Genomic DNA, 18,841 nt, shown 5'->3' on the forward strand with positions numbered 1-18,841 from the left:
AGCTGTCGGTCTTCTGTTCTCTCTCTTGCAGTGTGTGTCGTGGTCGAAAGTGGGACTGCACAGATAATGTATGTGATGCCACCTGCTCAGTTATTGGTACAGCCCATTTCTTGACATTTGATGGACTGAAATATATGTTTCCAGGTGACTGTCAATATGTGTTGGTTCAGGTAAGAATTAAGACTATTGTTCATTATTAGAATGACATATCAGGTTAAAAAAATACATTGTTTGTAAGCCATAAACAAAGAAAAAAAAGCCAACATTTAAATGAGTTACTGTAAAACATCCTTCATTGCTAGGCCGGATATATAACAGAGGTGCACAGGACTCAGCAGTGGGTGAGATGGCTTGGAAAAAATAGGAGCACTGACAACTTCATACCTACTAGTAAATACCCACTATTGGTTTCTGGGTGGCTTCTTTCTCTGAAAGCCTCTTCTCTGATACCCCACCCCCCTTTGCTGATATCCCACAAAGTGAATTGCAGGGTCTCTACAAGACTGGCCTTCTCTCAATTAACTACACTCAATCGCAATGCCTCTAGAATTTAAACTTAATTTGTTCATACTTTCAAGTCACCAGCGTGTGTCAAGCTGATCTGAAACAACTTATTTTCTGGGGGTTCTCGTTCTCTCTCTCTCTGTGTGTGTGTGTGTGTGTGTGTGTGTGTAAACACACACGTCTAAATCTCTCATTGCTCCAACAAATCAGAGACTTAGATATCTAAGTGGCCTGAAGATTGCAGCTACACATGCAAATAAATGTGGGTGTAAATATGTGACTGCAAAAGCAGAGGGCAATATATGAAAATCTGGCCAAATATTGAATAGATCCATTCTTAAAAGATAACAATACTTTGCATTTCCATAGTACCATCCCTCCATGAATCTCACTGTTTACAAATGTTAATGAACTAAGCCATGCACCTCCATGTGAAGTAGGTTGGTGGTGTTATTCTAATTGTACAGATGGAGAAATGAAGAAAAGAAAGATCTTGTCTGAGACCACAAAGCAAGCCTGTGGCAGACACAAAAATTAGAACGTCAATCATCAGTGTCCAAACATTATGTTTGAAACACTACATCATGTTTCTTGTATTTACAGAAATAAAAATCCACTTCATAACCCAGATGTGGTTTCATTTTATTTCATTATATGAATTGTGACATCTTGCCTTCTCTTGTGTACATAAAACTGATAAACACTGCACCCATTGTATATCCCTGAGATAGCACAGTTAACATTGCCTCTGAAACCCTTATAGTTAAAGAGCTCTTTACAAAGTATCTGTGCAAATGTTACATGCTGGCCAAGTGTGCCTTTGTCTCCCTCTATGGTCAGGACAAAATGTATGAGTAGTGGAGAAACTAGCAAGCTGACAAATGTCTGAGCAGCCCCACATTGCTGAAAGAGTTCAGCTTTTCAGACTTGCATTTTCCCCAGGTGTTTTTCGGTATGTTTCAAATGTCCCTGTTATTAATGACCCCTTGCATTTGTTTCCCTTTAATAGGATTACTGTGAGGATGAGCCTGGAACCTTTCGAGTTCTCATTTCAAATGAGGGATGTGGCTTAACTGGAGAAAAGTGCACTAAAAGGCTTACCATTCTGTTTGACAATGGGGAGATAGAGCTGTTCAATGGAAATGTATGTACTCGTCTGCTTCTCTTCCTTCTTCCTCTACAAATGGTCTGCCAGTATTTCAGGATGGGTTGTAACATGGGGGATGAACCTTCTACTGTGCTTTGATATTTGAAGAGCCATGTAATAAAATGAACATGCCAGTGACACAGTGTGTGGGGAATGTAAATCCTACATCAGATAATTGTGATGAATTGTTTGGGAGTATATGATACAATTCCACTCGTGGGGCTAAATGTGTTTCTTTGCTTTGCTGTAATGAATCTCTGCAAGTCCTGCCTTGCAGGAGGTAGCACCTATAAAGCAAATTTTAGGTGGGGTTCTTTAACTAGCCATCATGGGCCAGCTAATTAAAGGCATTTTGCTGTTGCCCTTCAGTCCTTTGCCAGGCTGTTAAATGGAGTGCTGCTGCTGTTGCTTCTTTTGAGTGCCTTATTGGAAAATGCTCTATGCAGCCTGGGCCCTCATCATGGATTCTTCATTTGGAGGAGCTACATTCCATTAAACAAAAAGCTGCAAGTGGCACAGAGAAATGACAAGGAGATCATTTCATTTTACTTTGAGTTTGCTTTCTCTTTTTTTTGAATGGGGCAGTACCAGACTGTACCTCCCTTGTCTTTCTACATACTTTAAGGTATAAATCTATTTCAAGCATAGCTATTGCAAGAAATGTCTGTCCCTTACCTAGTAAAACTGTGGTTTAATTTAGTCATATGAAGGACTAGGCATGTTGCAGGAGCTGATGCAAATGTCAGCTTCCTTCCCCATGCTAAAACAAATGTCAGATGGAAAATCCAGATGACTGGATTCCTCTTCCTCCGCCTTCCCTACACACTGTCAAAAAGTGACCAGGAACTGTTCCCACCTTCCACCCCACTCCATGACAGGAAATAACCTTTCCAGAGGGCAGGTTTCAGCTATTTTCCTTGGGCGTTGTAACAGCCAGGAATGTCTCTGTGTTCGTACATTACAGATCTCCAGTGAGTTATAGAGTTACAATTACCCAAACTTCTGAAGTACTGTATTCTGTCCTGGAATCCGGAGTAGATCTTTGCAAAAATGTTCAGAGAGAAACATGAAACCACACAACATTTGTCTTGTTTTGGGTTTAACGCACAAAATCGAACCAGCTTTTCACTTGGTTTAAACCTCCGAACTGTTATGTTCCAGGTTATTGGGAGTGGCTTACATCAAAGCACTGAGTACATAACCTATAACCTTTCTTGATCACATCTCTGTGTGGTCCATTCAGACACAAGGATTGCTTGGGGGGGGATTGTACACAGGACATTTCAGCTCCCAGAGCAGTCCTGTTACTTATTGCAACTAAAGGGAAACCTCCCTTGGGTGTGCACAAGTAACAAGCTGTTCTTGGCACTGGGGTCAGCCACGCGGGCCAGAATTTGCAAGAGGGCTAAGCAATGACAATCAGCACCAGCGTTTTTTTTTTTTTTAAAAAGCCTACCTTCCATTTAGGCACCTAAATACGTGGCTAGATTTTTCAAAAGAACTAAGCATCCAGCAGCAACTTTTGTGAACAGAGAGGGTGCTGGGTTCTTTTGAAAATCTGCCCCCATAAGTATTTCATCTGCATTGCAGATTACCCACACAACACCGACTAAACTCTCAACTCTCAGCTGGGCAAGAAATGTTTTTTTCCTGTCCCATGAAAATTTGTAGATAGCAAAACATTTTCTTGTCATTAATCTGGAAGAAAAATTAAAATCATAAACAATGTTGAGAACCCAAAAATCCTCCTCCAAATTCAGTTTGGGTCAATTGAAATGTTTCATTTTGATTTTGACAATTTTTTATTATATATAAAAATTACTATAATTCGCTTAGATGTAAAACAAATAGAAAACTGGAAGTTTGTATTTAGCAAATGTCAAAATGCTTCTGTGCTGCATCAGATGTTTGAAGATGTTGTTTTGAAGGCAGCTTCTAGTTTGAAGTGGTCCAAGAACTATGCAAGGTACCTGGGTGTGACTATCCCAGGAGGTGTTAAAATGCTGCATGAGGTCATTTATATTCCTCTTCTGAAACAATTAATATCTGCCACTTCTCAGGGTCAGAAGTTTACTACTTCATGATTTGGGCAAGGAGCCTCCATAAACATAATAAATCTGTGACTGAGGTTAACATTTCAATTCTATTTTGACCAGTTCTGATCCTTGTCTAAATTTTGGAAAGACAAACACAGACTGATTTTGTGATTATTTAGAAGAGAAAATACCCAAATGTGAGCAGAAAAAAAACAATGTGTAGAGCAGTAAGGGAGATGGGGGATCGCCATTTCCTTAAATGAGGGGCAGGGGAAAGATTGGCTGAGCCAGGTCCAAATTGTAGTGGGCTGGCAAAGAGAAAACAGAAGTAGAACAAACACTGGATTTTGAATGAAAGGATTCTTTTCAGGAAAATTCTGTCCTCCTTCTTCTCCACAAATGAATGCCCCTTCTAGCTGTGCATCCATCTAAATCAGGGGTCGGCAACCTTTTAGAAGTGGTGTGCCGAGTCTTCATTTCTTCACTTTAATTTAAGGTTTTGTGTTCCGGTAATACATTTTAACATTTTTAGAAGGTCTCTCTCTATAAGTCTATATATAATATAACTAAACTACTGTTGTATGTAAAGTAAACAAGGTTTTCAAAATGTTTAAGAAGCTTCATTTAAAATTAAATTAAAATGCTGATCTTAAGCCGCTGGCCTGCTCAGCCCGCTGCCAGTCTGGGGTTCCGTTCACCTAGGCCAGCAGCGGGCTGAGCGGGGCCTACGGACAGGACCCCGGCTGGCAAGGGGCTGGCAGCCAGAACCCCAGGTTGGCAGCGGGCTGAGCAGGGCCGGCAGCTGGGACCCCAGCTGGCAAGGGGCCAGCAGCCAGAACCCTGGGCCGGCAGCCAGAACCCCAGACCAGCAGCAGGTCTAGCAGCTCAGCCCGCTGCCGGTGTGGGGTTCTGTCCGCTGGTTCCTGCCAGCCAGGGTCCTGAATGCCGGCCCCGCTCAGCCTGCTGCCGGTCTGGGGTTCTGGCTGCTGCCCCCTTGCCAGCTGGGGTCCCAGCCACTGGCCCCACTCAGCCTGCTGCCAACCTGGTGCTCAGGGTGGGGGGTGGGGATGTGTGGGGTGCAAGAGTCAGGGCATGAGGTCTGGGGGGGCTGGGTATGTGTGGGGAGTGCAGGAATCAGGGCAGGTGGGTTTGGGGGGCTGGGTATGTGTGGAGGGTGCAGGAGTCAGGGCAGAGGGCTGGGGGCATGTGAGAGGGTGCAGGAGTCAGGGCATGGGGCGTGGGGGGGCTGAGTATGTGTGGAGGATGCAGGAGTCAGGGAGGGGGTTGTGGGGGGAGATGCAGGGAGCTGGGGTGCAAGGGGGGTGCAGGGGTCAGGGCAGAGGGCTGGGGGGGTGTGAGGGGGTGCAGGAGTCAGGGCATGGGTGTGAGGGGGCTGGGTATGTGTGGAGGGTGCAGGAATCAGGGATGGGTTCATGAGGGCATACAGGGGGCTGGAGTGCAAGGGGGGTGCAGGGGTCAGGGCAGAGGGCTGGGGGGGGGAGGGCTGGGATCAGGGGGGTGCTCCCAGCCCCCTGAGCGTCTCACGGCAAGGGGCTGGAGTATACGCCCCGCTCCTACCCACCTGCCTCTTCTCCACCTCCTTACCGGTCTGAGCAGCGAGGGCGCTGGGGCTGCTCTTCTCCCCTCCCTCGCAAGGGCCATTGGCGGCAGGGAGGGAGAGGAGGCAGGACTCAATGCAGCATGTTGGGGGAAGAGGCGGGAGGGGGAAGCTTGGCTGCCAGTGGAGCCTGCTGGACGGCAGCAGCCGGCAGGCCCAAGCTTGCTTCTGCCCCCTTCCCTCAGAGAGAGTAGTACGGGGGGGGGGGGGGGGCAGCGGAGAAGATCCGGCTGGGTCGGGCAAGATTTTTAATGGCACGCTGCTGCCTGCCAGGGTCTGGCTCAGCCTGCTGCCAGGGTTTGGCAGCGGGCTGAGCGGTACTCCGGCAGGCAGCAGTGTACCATTAAAAATCGGCTCGCATGCCACCTTTGGCATGCGTGCCATGGGTTGCCGACCCCTGATCTAAATATTGCACTAAACCTCAGAGAGCTGGGATAGGGCCAGTATTACACAATGTTTGTTTTCAAGTATCAGGGGGTAGCCGTGTTAGTCTGTATCTACAAAAACAACAAGGAGTCTGGTGGCACCTTAAAGACTAAATCTGTTAGTCTTTAATGTTTGTTTTGAGAATTCTATATAATAAAAGTAGTAGCATCTGTATATATGTAGATATCTAATCTATGTAGAGTGCCATCTATTTGTGTGTAAGTAGGGGGTATTATTAATATGGTCAATATAGCCATTGTTGTGCATTGCAAATGGCTTTTGTTGTGTAGCCCATTACCTTGAGCTCTTAATAATGATGAGTACCCCTTGTGAGGAAGTGCTGAAAGCTCTCGACTCATCGTGAAGTCAATGAGAACTGCAGGTACTCGGGACCTTTCAGGAAGTTCTCAGCATATTGGGTTGGTAGTGAGTTCCTTTCAATTCCCTACACACCGAGTCCACTCCACCCCAGTAAAATGGACTTTGTATTTTTCCTCAGGCAGTGCTGCTAAGTAATTTTTAGTCAGGGATTTGGTTGGAATAACACCAATTGGTCAGTCCTCTTTTAAAAGAGAGCCAGTTCCAACAAACTGAGGTGCTCTGTAAAGCCATTAGACTGTCTTTAAGGCTCCAGATTCAATGTGTAATATTATTCTACTCTTAACTCCTAACTGCCTCACATTTCTATGCCACGGCAGCTGGGAGGTTTGGACCTATAGGACGTGGGCAAGAAGTTGTGTGTCCAGAAGTGGAGTGTAGGAATGCAAGGGGAATAGTAGATGGAGGATTCCTGTTAAATTGCGTGGGTAGGAATCCACTCCATTAAGGACAGCAGTAGAAGGGGAGAAATCCCAGTTTCTCAAAGGCTTCAGGTTACTACCACCACCGAGCTCTTGGTGAGCACCAAGCAGCAAAGCTCTGCAATGCTTGTGCAGAACCATCTAACATTGCACGAGTGTTTCAGCTCATCCCTGATGTGGGGACTCTGTAGCTGGTGCTCCCTGCATCTGCAGGGTTAGCCATATTGGCTCAGCCACCTCTGGAAGCAAAGCAACAATAGAGAGCGGATTTAAAACTCAAACCATCTCAAATTTCCAATGTTTACAAAGAAAACACTGTGCAACTCAACCTTTGTGAGCTTACATGTTTGAGAAAGCAGAAAAAAGACTGGGAAAAGCAATCCAGAAAGGGTCATCTGAGTGAATAAAAATCTAACTCAAGGAGAAGCATGCAGAAGAGCATGGGAAATGTCAATAGGAAAAGAAATCACGAATGTCAAATAGATAAGAATTTGAGATATGGTAGCCACTTCCTCAAATGGCACTCTGGCACTGAGAAACGCTGTCAATGACCTTTTCATCTTGACCTCACTGCAGCATTCTTTTAATTGGCTTCAGTTGGGCTGGATTTCTATCTTTGAAGGGATCCTTGCACCTTGCCATTTAACCATATTTATTCATTTTTCTTGCCTTCTTGTTTCCTATTTTGCTTAGGACCCCGTGAGACTGTTTTATGGGATGCCTAAGTAGCCTCTTTGCTGACTTTAAGGACTTCAGTGTCTTTGCTTTCAGCTTTAGGGTCTTTGTGACTAGCTTCCTCTTTCTATCCCCTCCCCCTTTTTAATTTCTTCTTCTAACTCCCCATTTTAAAGTTGAGTGTCACTGAACTAGTTTGTTTCATATAATGCCTCCCTGGAGGATTTTGAAGCCCCTGCTCAAGAGATCCTTAATGGTTGCAGGATTGGGCCCTCTCTGAGGATGAGTGCTCCTTTCTTATAGCTCATGGTTGAAGTAGATTGAAACAGAATGGGGACCTCTCACTGCACCAACAAAGAAATTGGAGCCCTGGGGAAGCAGTGCTTACCCAAACTGGGGAGAGGATGGGGAGCTCTCTCTTTGCTCTTAGGGTTGCTGTACTCCTTCTCCTCTCTTAAACTAAGTCCTATTTGTACCCTTTTGGAGGACTCACCCCCCCCCCCGTCCCAAAATTCAACATTTTGAATTAACACCTTAGCACTACTTAAACAAACAGCCATTCCAGACCTTCCTCACAACATGTGGCTAGTAATCCTGTTAGGGTTCCCACTGACAAGGAAATACAGTATGAAAGGAAACATTTTAAATTAATCTCTCACCTCATTAGCAGCTGGAGGCTGTGACATTGTAGCCAAATGCAGACAGAAAGAGGTCCCAAGCATAGAAAACTGGCAAGAGAGGGCAGGGGGAAGTGTTAGTGATGGAAAAGTTAATTGATAAAAAAAGAATCCAGAGATCTGCTGGTGGTGAGGCTGTCCTTTTACATGGCAGTGGAAGCAAATCTTCCACAGCTCTAAGTCAGAACCTGCCCCTTGATTCCAATGTTTAATATGGAAGGAGTTCCGTGCACTTTGTGATAAGTAGGCCACATTTATTTTTGTTACAGCTGTTGCAGGCACCATGAATTTGATGATTGCCGTGCTTTCTAAAAAAAAAGGAAACTGATACTGATGTCTGTTCGTTACTTGTTAATTGGCCAGTAATTGACTTAGCTGAATTTACTTAGTCATCCTTTTCTTAGCAAATCCATCCCCAATGCTATTTCCATTTAAAGGTGATTCCTTTGTGTATCTATCCCAGCGACCAGTGGGAGCTCCATCTGGAGGGCTCAGGGGACACTGCTTCACTCAGAACACTGAGAACTTGTAATCAGAATCAGGGCCAGCTCCAGGCACCAGCTTGGCAAGCTGGTGCTTGGGGCGGCCACTCCGGACAGGGGCGGCAGGTCCAGCTATTCGGCGGCAATTCGGCGGACGGTCCCTCACTCCCGCTAGGAGCGAAGGACCTTCTGCCGAATTGCCGCCGCAGATCGCGATCGCGGCTTTTCTTTTTTGTGGCTGCAAATCCCTGGAGCCGGCCCTGATCAGAATGAAACCAGTGGGTTTCCATCCCAATTCCCTGTGCCATGCAAAGTTGTTTCGTTAAAGGAGTAATTCATCCACCGGAAGGTTTTTGTGTGAGACATCTGAGCTTGTGCTCAACCCTGTGTGCTATTGATGTATAGGTTCCAGTACAGTGCTCTGCAGCAGCAGCAGCAATGGGATTTCACTGAACAGTCAACTAACCCCACCCTGGCACTTCTCAAAAGTGCCCTTCCTTAGCAAGTACATGGAGCACGGAGGGAAGTTACAATGACCTGTTTATATGTGAGCTGTCCTTGCTAGCACACAGTGTTTTTCATGTTTAGGTGGAAATCAAGCAGCCTCTTAGAGATGAAACCAATTTTGAAGTCCTGAAGTCCGGGCGCTTTTACATTCTCTTACTGGGCAAAGGAATCTCTGTAACCTGGGATCTGGCCATGGGCGTCTCCGTTATTTTGAAAGGACATTTCAAAGTAAGTACCTTTGATTTATTTCTCATTCTCACTAGGAAAGTGCTCCTAATGTTCCCTAATGAATACATCTGGACAGATCCTTCTGGGGGAGCAAGGAAGGAATTCAGTATTTCTTATTTAGGCATGTTAATAGATTCATGTGAAACATTAGGCCCTCTCTCAAAAAACAAAATGCCTTTCTACTAATACACTATGGACTAATATTTTTCTCTAGTGGTTCAACACTAAGGGCTCAGTTATGGTTCTCGGTAGGTTGAACCATGCTAGGAATGAAGAGGGAGGAGAAGCACTTAGGCATCATGCCCTCAGTGAGGGCAATTGAAAGGGACAGTTTCTTCTGGGAGCTGAAGGGAATATATTTCTGAGCAGGCTTTGCTAGCGCTCCCCACAGCACAGTGACTTTCATGGGCAGCAGGAGAAGTGGGCCCATCGCTAAATCCATGACTCATCCAGACACACTCCCAGTAGAGTCAGTCAGAACAGGCAGTGGTAGCCAATGTCCCCTTCTTGATCCCTGGAGTGCTGGGAGACAGATTACTCCTGCTCCTCTCTGTGTCAGTATGGTAGGAATGGGGGCTAAAGGCCTTTGCCCACAGTAGTGCACCTGCCACGGGCAGGCATTGTGTAGTCTTGAATCTATTGAGCATGAGAATAAAAAGGTTCATTAACAAAACTCCATGTCAGTCTAAAGGTGGAAGATTTATGTGTTTGTGTTTTTTTTCCCCCCTGCAAGGATCAAGTGTGTGGTCTGTGTGGGAATTTTGATGGCATCCAAAACAATGATTTGACCAGCAGCAATAATAATCTTGAAGTGGATCCAATTGACTTTGGGAATTCCTGGAAAGTCAATCCAGGTTGCGCTGATGTCAGAAAGGTGACCGTGAATGAATTGTGAAAACTGTTTACTAATGGTTACTACCTCAATTAGGGATTGCTGAATGGCTGTGGAGGAAAACAAACAAACTAACCCCTCTCCCAGAATTCACACCAAACTGGAATCTTTTCTGAGATCTGCTAAAAGTTCAGTTAACTTCTTTAAGTTTTCCAAGACCTCCCTGCTGCTTGGATTTGGGCGAATGTTTAAACAGCCAAATCATGTGACAGAGGCTGTTCTCACAGCATGCCAGCCCAGATGCAGGAGATCCAGCTATAACTGGAAATCGCATTTGAGAGCCTGATCTCACAGAATTTCTAGCTACATTTCCAGAAAGGAGAAGTTCAGATAAACATCCAATTTCCCATCATCCTAACCTTTACAGGCTGTCCATTATGAGCATTTGCTGGCCCTCAGAGTTTTTCTGTATTTTTCTCACCTTTTCTGAACTGCATATTCACCCCTAGATTCCGATGATCATTGCAGAGTGTTTTTTGTAAGATGAGCAGGGATGTAAAGTGCAAGATATACTAGGGTACCACAAGTTAAGAAGATTCCTAGTAAATGAAGTGCATGGGGGCATGAGATTCAGAAATATAGCTATAACACTAGGGGTTGGAGTCAGGAAAACGTATAACGATTGAAGGATTATGGTAAAATGAGAACTATGATGGAAAAGGGTGAGAAGGCAGAGTCATGGGCCCTGAATTGGTCATGGCTGCAATTTGCAGATTCTTTGTAAGTCCTGGGCCTACTCTTGCTCCCATCGAAGTCAATTGAAGTTTCAACATTGTCTAAAATGGGAGCAGGATTGGACTCACAATAGCTTCCTAAGGTAACAGCTTCCTAAGGTAATAGTTGTCTATGCTAAAAATAAGCATTTCTTTTCTTTGTTTCTCTCAGTCTCCTTAGGAAAGCTATCCCATTTCTATGTATCACTAAATGATGCACCTAGGTAAGGCAAGCAGCATGCGTGACACCATAGAAAGAGCAGGAGCACCATCATACTATATGGATGGGCTTTCAAGCACACTAAAAGGAGGCCCCCTTTAAAGTCTGCCAACTTCAAAGTCACCCATTTCCCAGATCCTACCTCTCTTCCCCTCATTTCTACAAAATGGCTCCCCAACCCATCCCACCATCATTCCCTAGAGGCTGCGTTTCTCCTCAATCACCTCTGCCCATTGGTAGCTTCACCATTTCTCTGATTTCCCCCTCTAGTCCTGCCTTACTGGCTCGTCTCTTCCTTCTTTCCTGCTGTTTACCCTCCCACCATGGGTGTCTCAGTGCACATCTGTAGGTGGCTTTTTCTCCTGCCTGTGGCTGGTGCCACTGGCTGCTCCCTGGCTTCAAAGTAGGAGCTCTTCTTTCTGAGAAAGGTCCCTGCCCCATGCCGCTCCTCTCCCTTCCAGGCTAGCTGGAGGTCTCAGGCACTGTGGCAGCTCAGGCTTCAGCATGGGCTGTACAAGCCTGCCTGGAACTCTGGGTTATTAATTACTCAGGCGACTAGCCCAGGCTGAAGCCCACGCTGGTGTGACTTCGCCGCTACTGGTACCCGAGTTAGCTAGATTAAAGCTAGCTCAGGTGTATCTATGCAAGGTGCCATCACACCCGATGACTACAGTGGAGACATCCTCTGTAGCTCTGCCCTCTGCCCCTCCTCTTCCTTTTTCCTTACTCCTTCCCCTCATGGGCCAGTCAGGAATCTCACATTGGGTCTCTGGTGGCTTCTGCTGTGCTCTGGAACCCCAAGTACCTCAGTGGTGGTGAGGCCCCAGGCAGGGCCAGCTCCAGGGTTTTGGCCGCCCCAAGCAGCCAAAAAAAAAAAAAAAAGCCGTGATCGCGATCTGCGGCGGCAATTCGGCGGAAGGTCTTTCGCTCCGAGCAGGAGTGAGGGACTGTCCGCCGAATTGCCGCACGTGCCGCCCCTCTCTGGAGCGGCCGCCCCAAGCACCTGCTTGGTAAGCTAGTGCCTGGAGCCGGCCCTGGCCCCAGGGTGGCAGCAGCAAGGTTATGATATGGGTGGTGGCAGTTAGAATATAGACTAGAGTGCAGAGGCAGCCAGCACAGAAACTGCAGCACCCATTCAGTCGAATAGTATCAGGTCACACTGACAGGCAATCACATTGCCACATCAGTTTGGCTGGCTACAGTCCAGAGGAGCAGCAGCAGCATTAACACATGACTCAGGCATGCGGAATGGGAAGAGGCTCTCATAGTGTTAGTAGTATGGGTGTGTTGCACCCTACCCTCTGGAAGTGAGGGGCTCATGCCAGTTTCCTTAGCGAATAACAGAACGTGGCAGGCAGCGTAAGCAGGTGTTGGTACTGATAGGCAGCAGCTTGACTCACAGCCTTGAGCAGAGGCACTTGGCTACAAGAAAGAATAAAGAAGTGAGAAGAAACAGAATTAATACCCTTATTGGTACACTCAAATGGGAAGACTGCATTTGACTGCTAATAGTTTCTGGGCATGGTCATGATCTAGCTCCATGTTCTCCTCAGTGCTTAATATCCTTTTTCGGGGAGGGAGCAAGAGACATTTTCTTGCCAGCTGTGCTGAGACTGGCCAGCCGTTCACTGTTCCAGCCTAGTAGGTGAGAGAATCCAGCATGTGCTCTGCAAAATATCTCTGCAATAAATATTTTGCAGACCACATGCTTTCCTTTTGCCATGCTGAGCTTGGGATGGGGGTGGGGAATGTTGCACTGTCTCCAGTCACAGTGATGTCCTGTGTTTCTGCTGAAGGGAGACATGTATCAATTCCAATGAAAGCCCCCATTAAGTGATGTCAGCTGTAAGGCTTACTGAGAAGCTACATCTGGTCATTTTTGCAATGTGGATATTTGCTCCGGGTTGAACTAAGGTTACCAATGTGATTTCTGAAGCTTAAATTACAGTTTAAAAGCCACAGAGGGTAGAGACAGAGAAAACCTTGTAGTAGAGTTGTCGAATAACTGATTTTGAGGTTTTGCTGACAGTTCCAAAAAATCAGGAGGAAAAATCATTTTGGATAGACCCCAAAAATGAAATGTTTCAATTTTTTTGGTGCATTGAAAAGTTAAAAAAAAATGGTTTGAACAAAACATATTGTGTAGATTTTGCATATTTTTTATGTTTTTGCATTTAAAAAAATATAAAATAGAAGGAAATTTCAAAACAAAAGTTTGTTTCAACCTGTAAAACCAAAACATTTAATTTAGAAATGACAGAATGAAATGGTTAGTCCTTGTTAGATTTTTTTTTTTAATGAACTATTTGGGAAAACCAACATGGACTTGCAAAATATTTTGGTGTTACCAAATCTGCATTTGTCACTGACAATTTTCATCCAGCTCTACCTATGAGGTGATCTAGTCTAGTCTATACTCTGCCATTGCCATAATACAGTGGTTCCCAAACTTGTTCCGCCGCTTGTGCAGGGAAAGCCCCTGGCGGGCCAGGCTGGTTTGTTTACCTGCCGCGTCCGCAGGTACGGCCGATCACGTCTCCCACTGGCCGTGGTTCACTGCTCCTGGCCAATGGGAGCTGCTGGAAGCAGCAGCCAGTACGTCCTTTGGTCCGCACCGCTTCCAGCAGCTCCCATTGGCCTGGAGCAGCGAACTGCGGCCACTGGGAGCCGCGATCGGCCAAATCTGTGGACGCGGCAGGTAAACAAACCAGCCCGGCCCGCCAGGGGCTTTCCCTGCACAAGCGGTGGAACGAGTTTGGGAACCACTGTCATAATATTTGCCTGCAGTGTGGTAGGTTAAAGCTTTATCCAATAAGCAAATAGTTTGTTATGAAAAATGTCTAGTGTTAAGAGCTGTCCATATATACATGATTAAGTGAAAATCCTGATGTTCTAGGTTCAGGACTAACATGACAGTCTCTGCTTGTGTCCTATAACATTAAGCTCCCACAGGGGCAGACTATGACTACTTCATTGTGCAGTGGCAACTTAATGAAGCAAATGATGGTGGAAACTTCATGCAGCATATTGACCAGTGAGCTTTTCAAAGAATGCAAAAAACTGGTAAGTCTTTTGTCATTCCCTTCATGTCCTCCATTCCTACATGAGCTGTCCTGAGATGCTTACAGCTGTGCGACCTGCCAATCTGCCACTGCTTGAGAGAGCATCACAGATGCTACCGTGAGAAAGATGATGCTGGCAGTGATTTCACAGAGGAACTGGCTGAGATCATTTGCCTATTCTAGTATCTCCTTGCTGAGAGTAGCCAGTACTAGTTGTTTCAGAGGAAGGTGCAAGGGACACCTCTGGTGGACAGTTATTGAATAACAGGCCCATGAAGGAAATTTCATCTTCACCCTCAGTTACTGGTTGGCATCTGTCGTTTAGTATGTGGCTTTATGCCTTAAAACAAACAATCCTGGCCCCCACCCACAAATAAAAAACTGATTTAATTAAATGGTGGATGTTCTCATTATCCATATAAGTGTTTATTTTTTCTTGAAATCTACTGAGCTCTTTGACTTATCGATATATTGTGGCAATGTGTTAATTGTGCACTATGCAAAAAAGGCTTTCCTTTTATCAGTTATGTATCTATTGCCTTTGTTTCACTGAATATCTTCTCATTCTTATATTATGTGAAAGAATAAATAGGACCACTCCATTTACTACCTCTACCATTCATTACATTCTTATAAGGTAGTCTCCTTTTATTTTTCTCCTCTCTAAATTAAACAGTTCCAGTCAATTTCAATCTCTCCTTATACAGAAGGCTTTCCTGTATCTTATCATTTATTTTGCCAGTCTCTGAATGCTGTCTGTTTCTATTAGATCTTTTTTGAGGTAGGGTGATGAAAACTTCACCCAGTATTCAATGGCATGATCATATTTTAACTAGCATACTGTTTATCAAGTTAATACAATATATTTATTGGAAGCTAAATTCAAACTTGCCTCCACAGTATCCTTTTTAATATCCCGAGTGGCTAAATCCCTTGGCCTGATCTAAAAGCCCATTGAAATCAAGTCTTCCCATTGACTTCTGTGGACTTTGAATCAGCCCCCTTTTGTTTTCTCTGTTCAATGTAATAACTAGACGGATGAAAAAAAAAAAAGGAGATCAAGGAATCAGATCTTTTCTGCCCCTTTCATTATTGTGGTATTTAATCTGATAAACAATAGGAACGGCTAAACTTTGTAGATTGAGAATGAAGAGTCCTCATGCATGCAAGTGCGAGTCACTTGCCAGACTTATCTGGGTATATCTCATTTAATCATTTCCCTGCCATTGCAGTAGCCTTGGGCACTGGTTAGGGTGGCCATATTTCCCAAAGGGAAAACGGGACACCACATGGAGCTGGCCCAAGCCATGCACCCGTGCCCTGCCCCTGCTATTCCCCGTGCATGGGGCTGACCTGAGTCGCTGGCCTGAGCCCTGCTGGCTCCCACGCCCCCACACATGCGGGGTGGTATTGCCGTTCACCTGAACCCTGCCTTCCCTCCACATATTGTTCCCCCATGTTCCTCTGCACCCCGCTAAGGGTTCACGCCCCACTTTTTTTGGCAAAAGTGGGCTTTTGTCCCATTTGCTCTTGCCAACTGATCATCAGTTGGCAAGAGCAAATGGGACAAATGCCCACTTTTGCCCAAAAGGTCAGGAGGGCCGGGACACAGCTTAAAAAAGGGACTGTCCTGGTGAAAACGTGACGTATGATAACCCTAACACTAATGCAGCTTGGTCCCTTCCTATTCTGTGCCTGAAGCACATATGAGTTTAGTCTCCTGAGGGCTGTAATACTTTGGTCTCTTTTAGGTTGTTTGGTTTAGCATGCAGGTGCTGGATGGTGCTGGTGGCCTGTGATATACAGCAGGTCAGACTAGATGCTCTGGTGAGCCCTTCTGGCTTTAAACTCTATTGCTCATATTTTAGAAATTAGAACTTTTATTTTTCACTAAAAGTCTGGCTCTCATTTACAGTTAGGGCCCTTTACACTTCTGTGACAGCATGACTGTAATTCACACCTACTTTAAGGCCTTGTTACACTGCTAGAGAGCTATGGAAGAGGCATAATATGAAAAAGAATCAGGTCCAAAATGGTTAAATATGCTTTTATATTTCCTGTCATTTAATGGTACCTAGAAACTGTAGAGTTTGCTCGAAGGGTTGGTTACATTTCATGACCTTGGGCGTGACCATACTCCCATTGGCCTTAATGCAATGGCCTCCGGTGACTCCCGTGGAAGTCAGATGGGGCACCAAATGAACAGGCAAATGATATCACGGGCAAGTCCATCTAGAGGCAGGAGGTGCATGAAATGAGTTTATACTGTGTAACTCTCCTTTTAGGTGAATCCTGAGCTGTATATGGATATCTGCATGTATGATGCTTGTGCCTGCGAATCAATTGGGGATTGTGCTTGCTTCTGTGATGCTATCGCAGCTTATGCCCATATCTGTGCACAAAAAGGTGCAGTTGTTCACTGGAGATCACCAACTCTGTGCCGTAAGTACCGGATAGCTGAGTGAAACACCTAGTAATGGCTTGGCAGGAATTACTGCAGCAAGAAAAACCAAAGACATGCTACTTTTTAATTAATTGATGGCTCAGCTAGAACACATTTTCATTCAATCTAGTCCTGCTCCCACTGATGTCAGTAGGAGTCCTGCTATTAATGTTAATGGGGACAGGACTTGGCAAGGGTCCCGAGTCCTGGGCATGCAGGGTGATGGTTCCTCAAGGTAACCTTTTGTCTGCTACATTTCCATGTACATCCCATTTCCATGCACACCTTGAAAAAAGATGGGGCTCACTCCTTTAATTAGGGAGACACGATAGACATGGAAATACAAATCTGAACTAAGAAATGGAAATGTTTGCTGTAAATGTTTGCTAAATTGAAAGTGAAAGTTAATTCCTAGCAATTATTTCTAGCAACAGCCAGTGATATTAATCATAGCATACGTTTGGGTGCATGAAAAGAATTGTTTGAATATGTGGCCAGGCTCTGGTGTGCCTAAAATAAACACTTCTCTGATAAGTATGGCTTTATATATATAAGAATCCAAAGCCTTCTCTCCGACACCACCAACGAATGGCTACACAGATGGTGTCGGAGAGAAGGCTTTGGATTCTTCAACCATGGGATGGTGTTCCAAGAAGGAGGAGTGCTAGGCAGAGACGGGCTCCACCTAACGAAGAGAGGGAAGAACATCTTTGCAAGCAGGCTGGCTAACCTAATGAGGAGGGCTTTAAACTAGGTTCACCGGGGGAAGGAGACCAAAGCCCTGAGGTGAGTGGGGAAATGGGATACCGGGAGGAAGCATGAGCAGGAGAGTACAAGAAGGGAGGACTCCTGTCTCAGACTGAGAAAGCGGAACAATCAGTGAGTTATCTTAAGTGCCTATACACAAATGCAAGAAGCCTGGGAAACAAGCAGGGAGAACTGGAAGTCCTGGCACAGTCAAGGAACTATGATGTCATTGGAATAACAGAGACTTGGTGGGATAACACACATGACTGGAGTACTGTCATGGATGGATATAAATTGTTCAGGAAGGACAGGCAGGGCAGAAAAGGTCAGGGAGTTGCATTGTATGTATGAGAGGAGTATGACTGCTCAGAGCTCCGGTATGAAACTGCAGAAAAACATGAGAGTCTCTGGATTAAGTTTAGAAGTGTGAGCAACAAGGGTGATGTCATGGTGGGAGTCTACTATAGACCACCAGACCAGGGGGATGAGGTGGATGAGGCTTTCTTCCGGCAACTAGCAGAAGTTACTAGATCGCAGGCCCTGGTTCTCATGGGAGACTTTAATCACCCTGATATCTGCTGGGAGAGCAATACAGCGGTGCACAGACAATCCAGGAAGTTTTTGGAAAGTGTAGGGGACAATTTCCTGGAGCAAGTGCTGGAGGAACCAACTAGGGGCAGAGCTCTTCTAGACCTACTGCTCAAAAACCGGGAAGAATTAGTGGGGGAAGCAAAAGTGGATGGGAACCTGGGAGGCAGTGACCATGAGATGGTCGAGTTCAGGATCCTGACACAAGGAAGAAAGGAGAGCAGCAGAATACGGACCCTGGACTTCAGAAAAGCAGACTTTGACTCCCTCAGGGAACTGATGGGCAGGATCTCCTGGGAGAATATCATGAGGGGGAAAGGAGACTAGGAGAGCTGGCTGTAATTTAAAGAATCCTTATTGAGGTTGCAGGAAAAAACCATCCCAATGTGTAGAAAGTATAGTAAATATGGCAGGCGACCAGCTTGGCTAAACAGTGAAATCCTTGCTGATCTTAAAAGCAAAAAAGAAGCTTACAAGAAGTGGAAGATTGGACAAATGACCAGGGAGGAGTATAAAAATATTGCTCAGGAATGCAGGAGTGAAATCAGGAAGGCTAAATCACACTTGGAGTTGCAGCTAGCAAGAGATGTTAAGAGTAACAAGAAGGGTTTCTTCAGGTATGTTAGCAACCAGAAGAAAGTCAAGGAAAGTGTGAGCCCCTTACTGACTGAGAGAGGCAACCTAGTGACAGAGGATGTGGAAAAAGCTAATGTATTCAATGATTTTTTTGCCTCTGTCTTCACGAACAAGGTCAGCTCCCAGACTGCTGCACTGGGCAGCACAGTATGGGGAGAAGGTGACCAGCCCTCTGTGGAGAAAGAAGTGGTTCGGGATTATTTAGAAAAACTGGACGAGCACAAGTCCATGGGACCGGATGCGCTGCATCCGCGGGTGCTAAAGGAGTTGGTGGATGTGATTGCAGAGCCATTGGCCATTATCTTTGAAAACTCATGGCGATTGGGGGAGGTCCCGGATGACTGGAAAAAGGCTAATGTAGTGCCCATCTTTAAAAAAGGGAAGGAGGAGGATCTGGGGAACTACTGGCCAGTCAGCCTCACTTCAGTCCCTGAAAAAAT

At 45.5% G+C, this 18,841-nt stretch overlaps 1 protein-coding gene across 2 annotated transcripts in view; it reads left to right on the plus strand.

Moving 5' to 3' along the window:
* Positions 1-18,841, plus strand: part of VWF (von Willebrand factor) — a 247,614-nt gene that overhangs the window by 110,186 nt on the left and 118,587 nt on the right. For both annotated transcript variants that reach the window (XM_008165463.4, XM_065570815.1), the window contains exons 20-25: positions 32-170; positions 1,514-1,648; positions 8,954-9,100; positions 9,834-9,974; positions 13,869-13,988; positions 16,273-16,429. In XM_008165463.4, the coding sequence (XP_008163685.2) occupies positions 32-170; positions 1,514-1,648; positions 8,954-9,100; positions 9,834-9,974; positions 13,869-13,988; positions 16,273-16,429 (839 nt within the window). The remainder of the gene's footprint in view (positions 1-31; positions 171-1,513; positions 1,649-8,953; positions 9,101-9,833; positions 9,975-13,868; positions 13,989-16,272; positions 16,430-18,841) is intronic.

Source organism: Chrysemys picta, chromosome 1, assembly GCF_011386835.1.
Source record: "Chrysemys picta bellii isolate R12L10 chromosome 1, ASM1138683v2, whole genome shotgun sequence".
In the NCBI taxonomy this organism is placed as follows: Eukaryota; Metazoa; Chordata; order Testudines; family Emydidae; genus Chrysemys; species Chrysemys picta.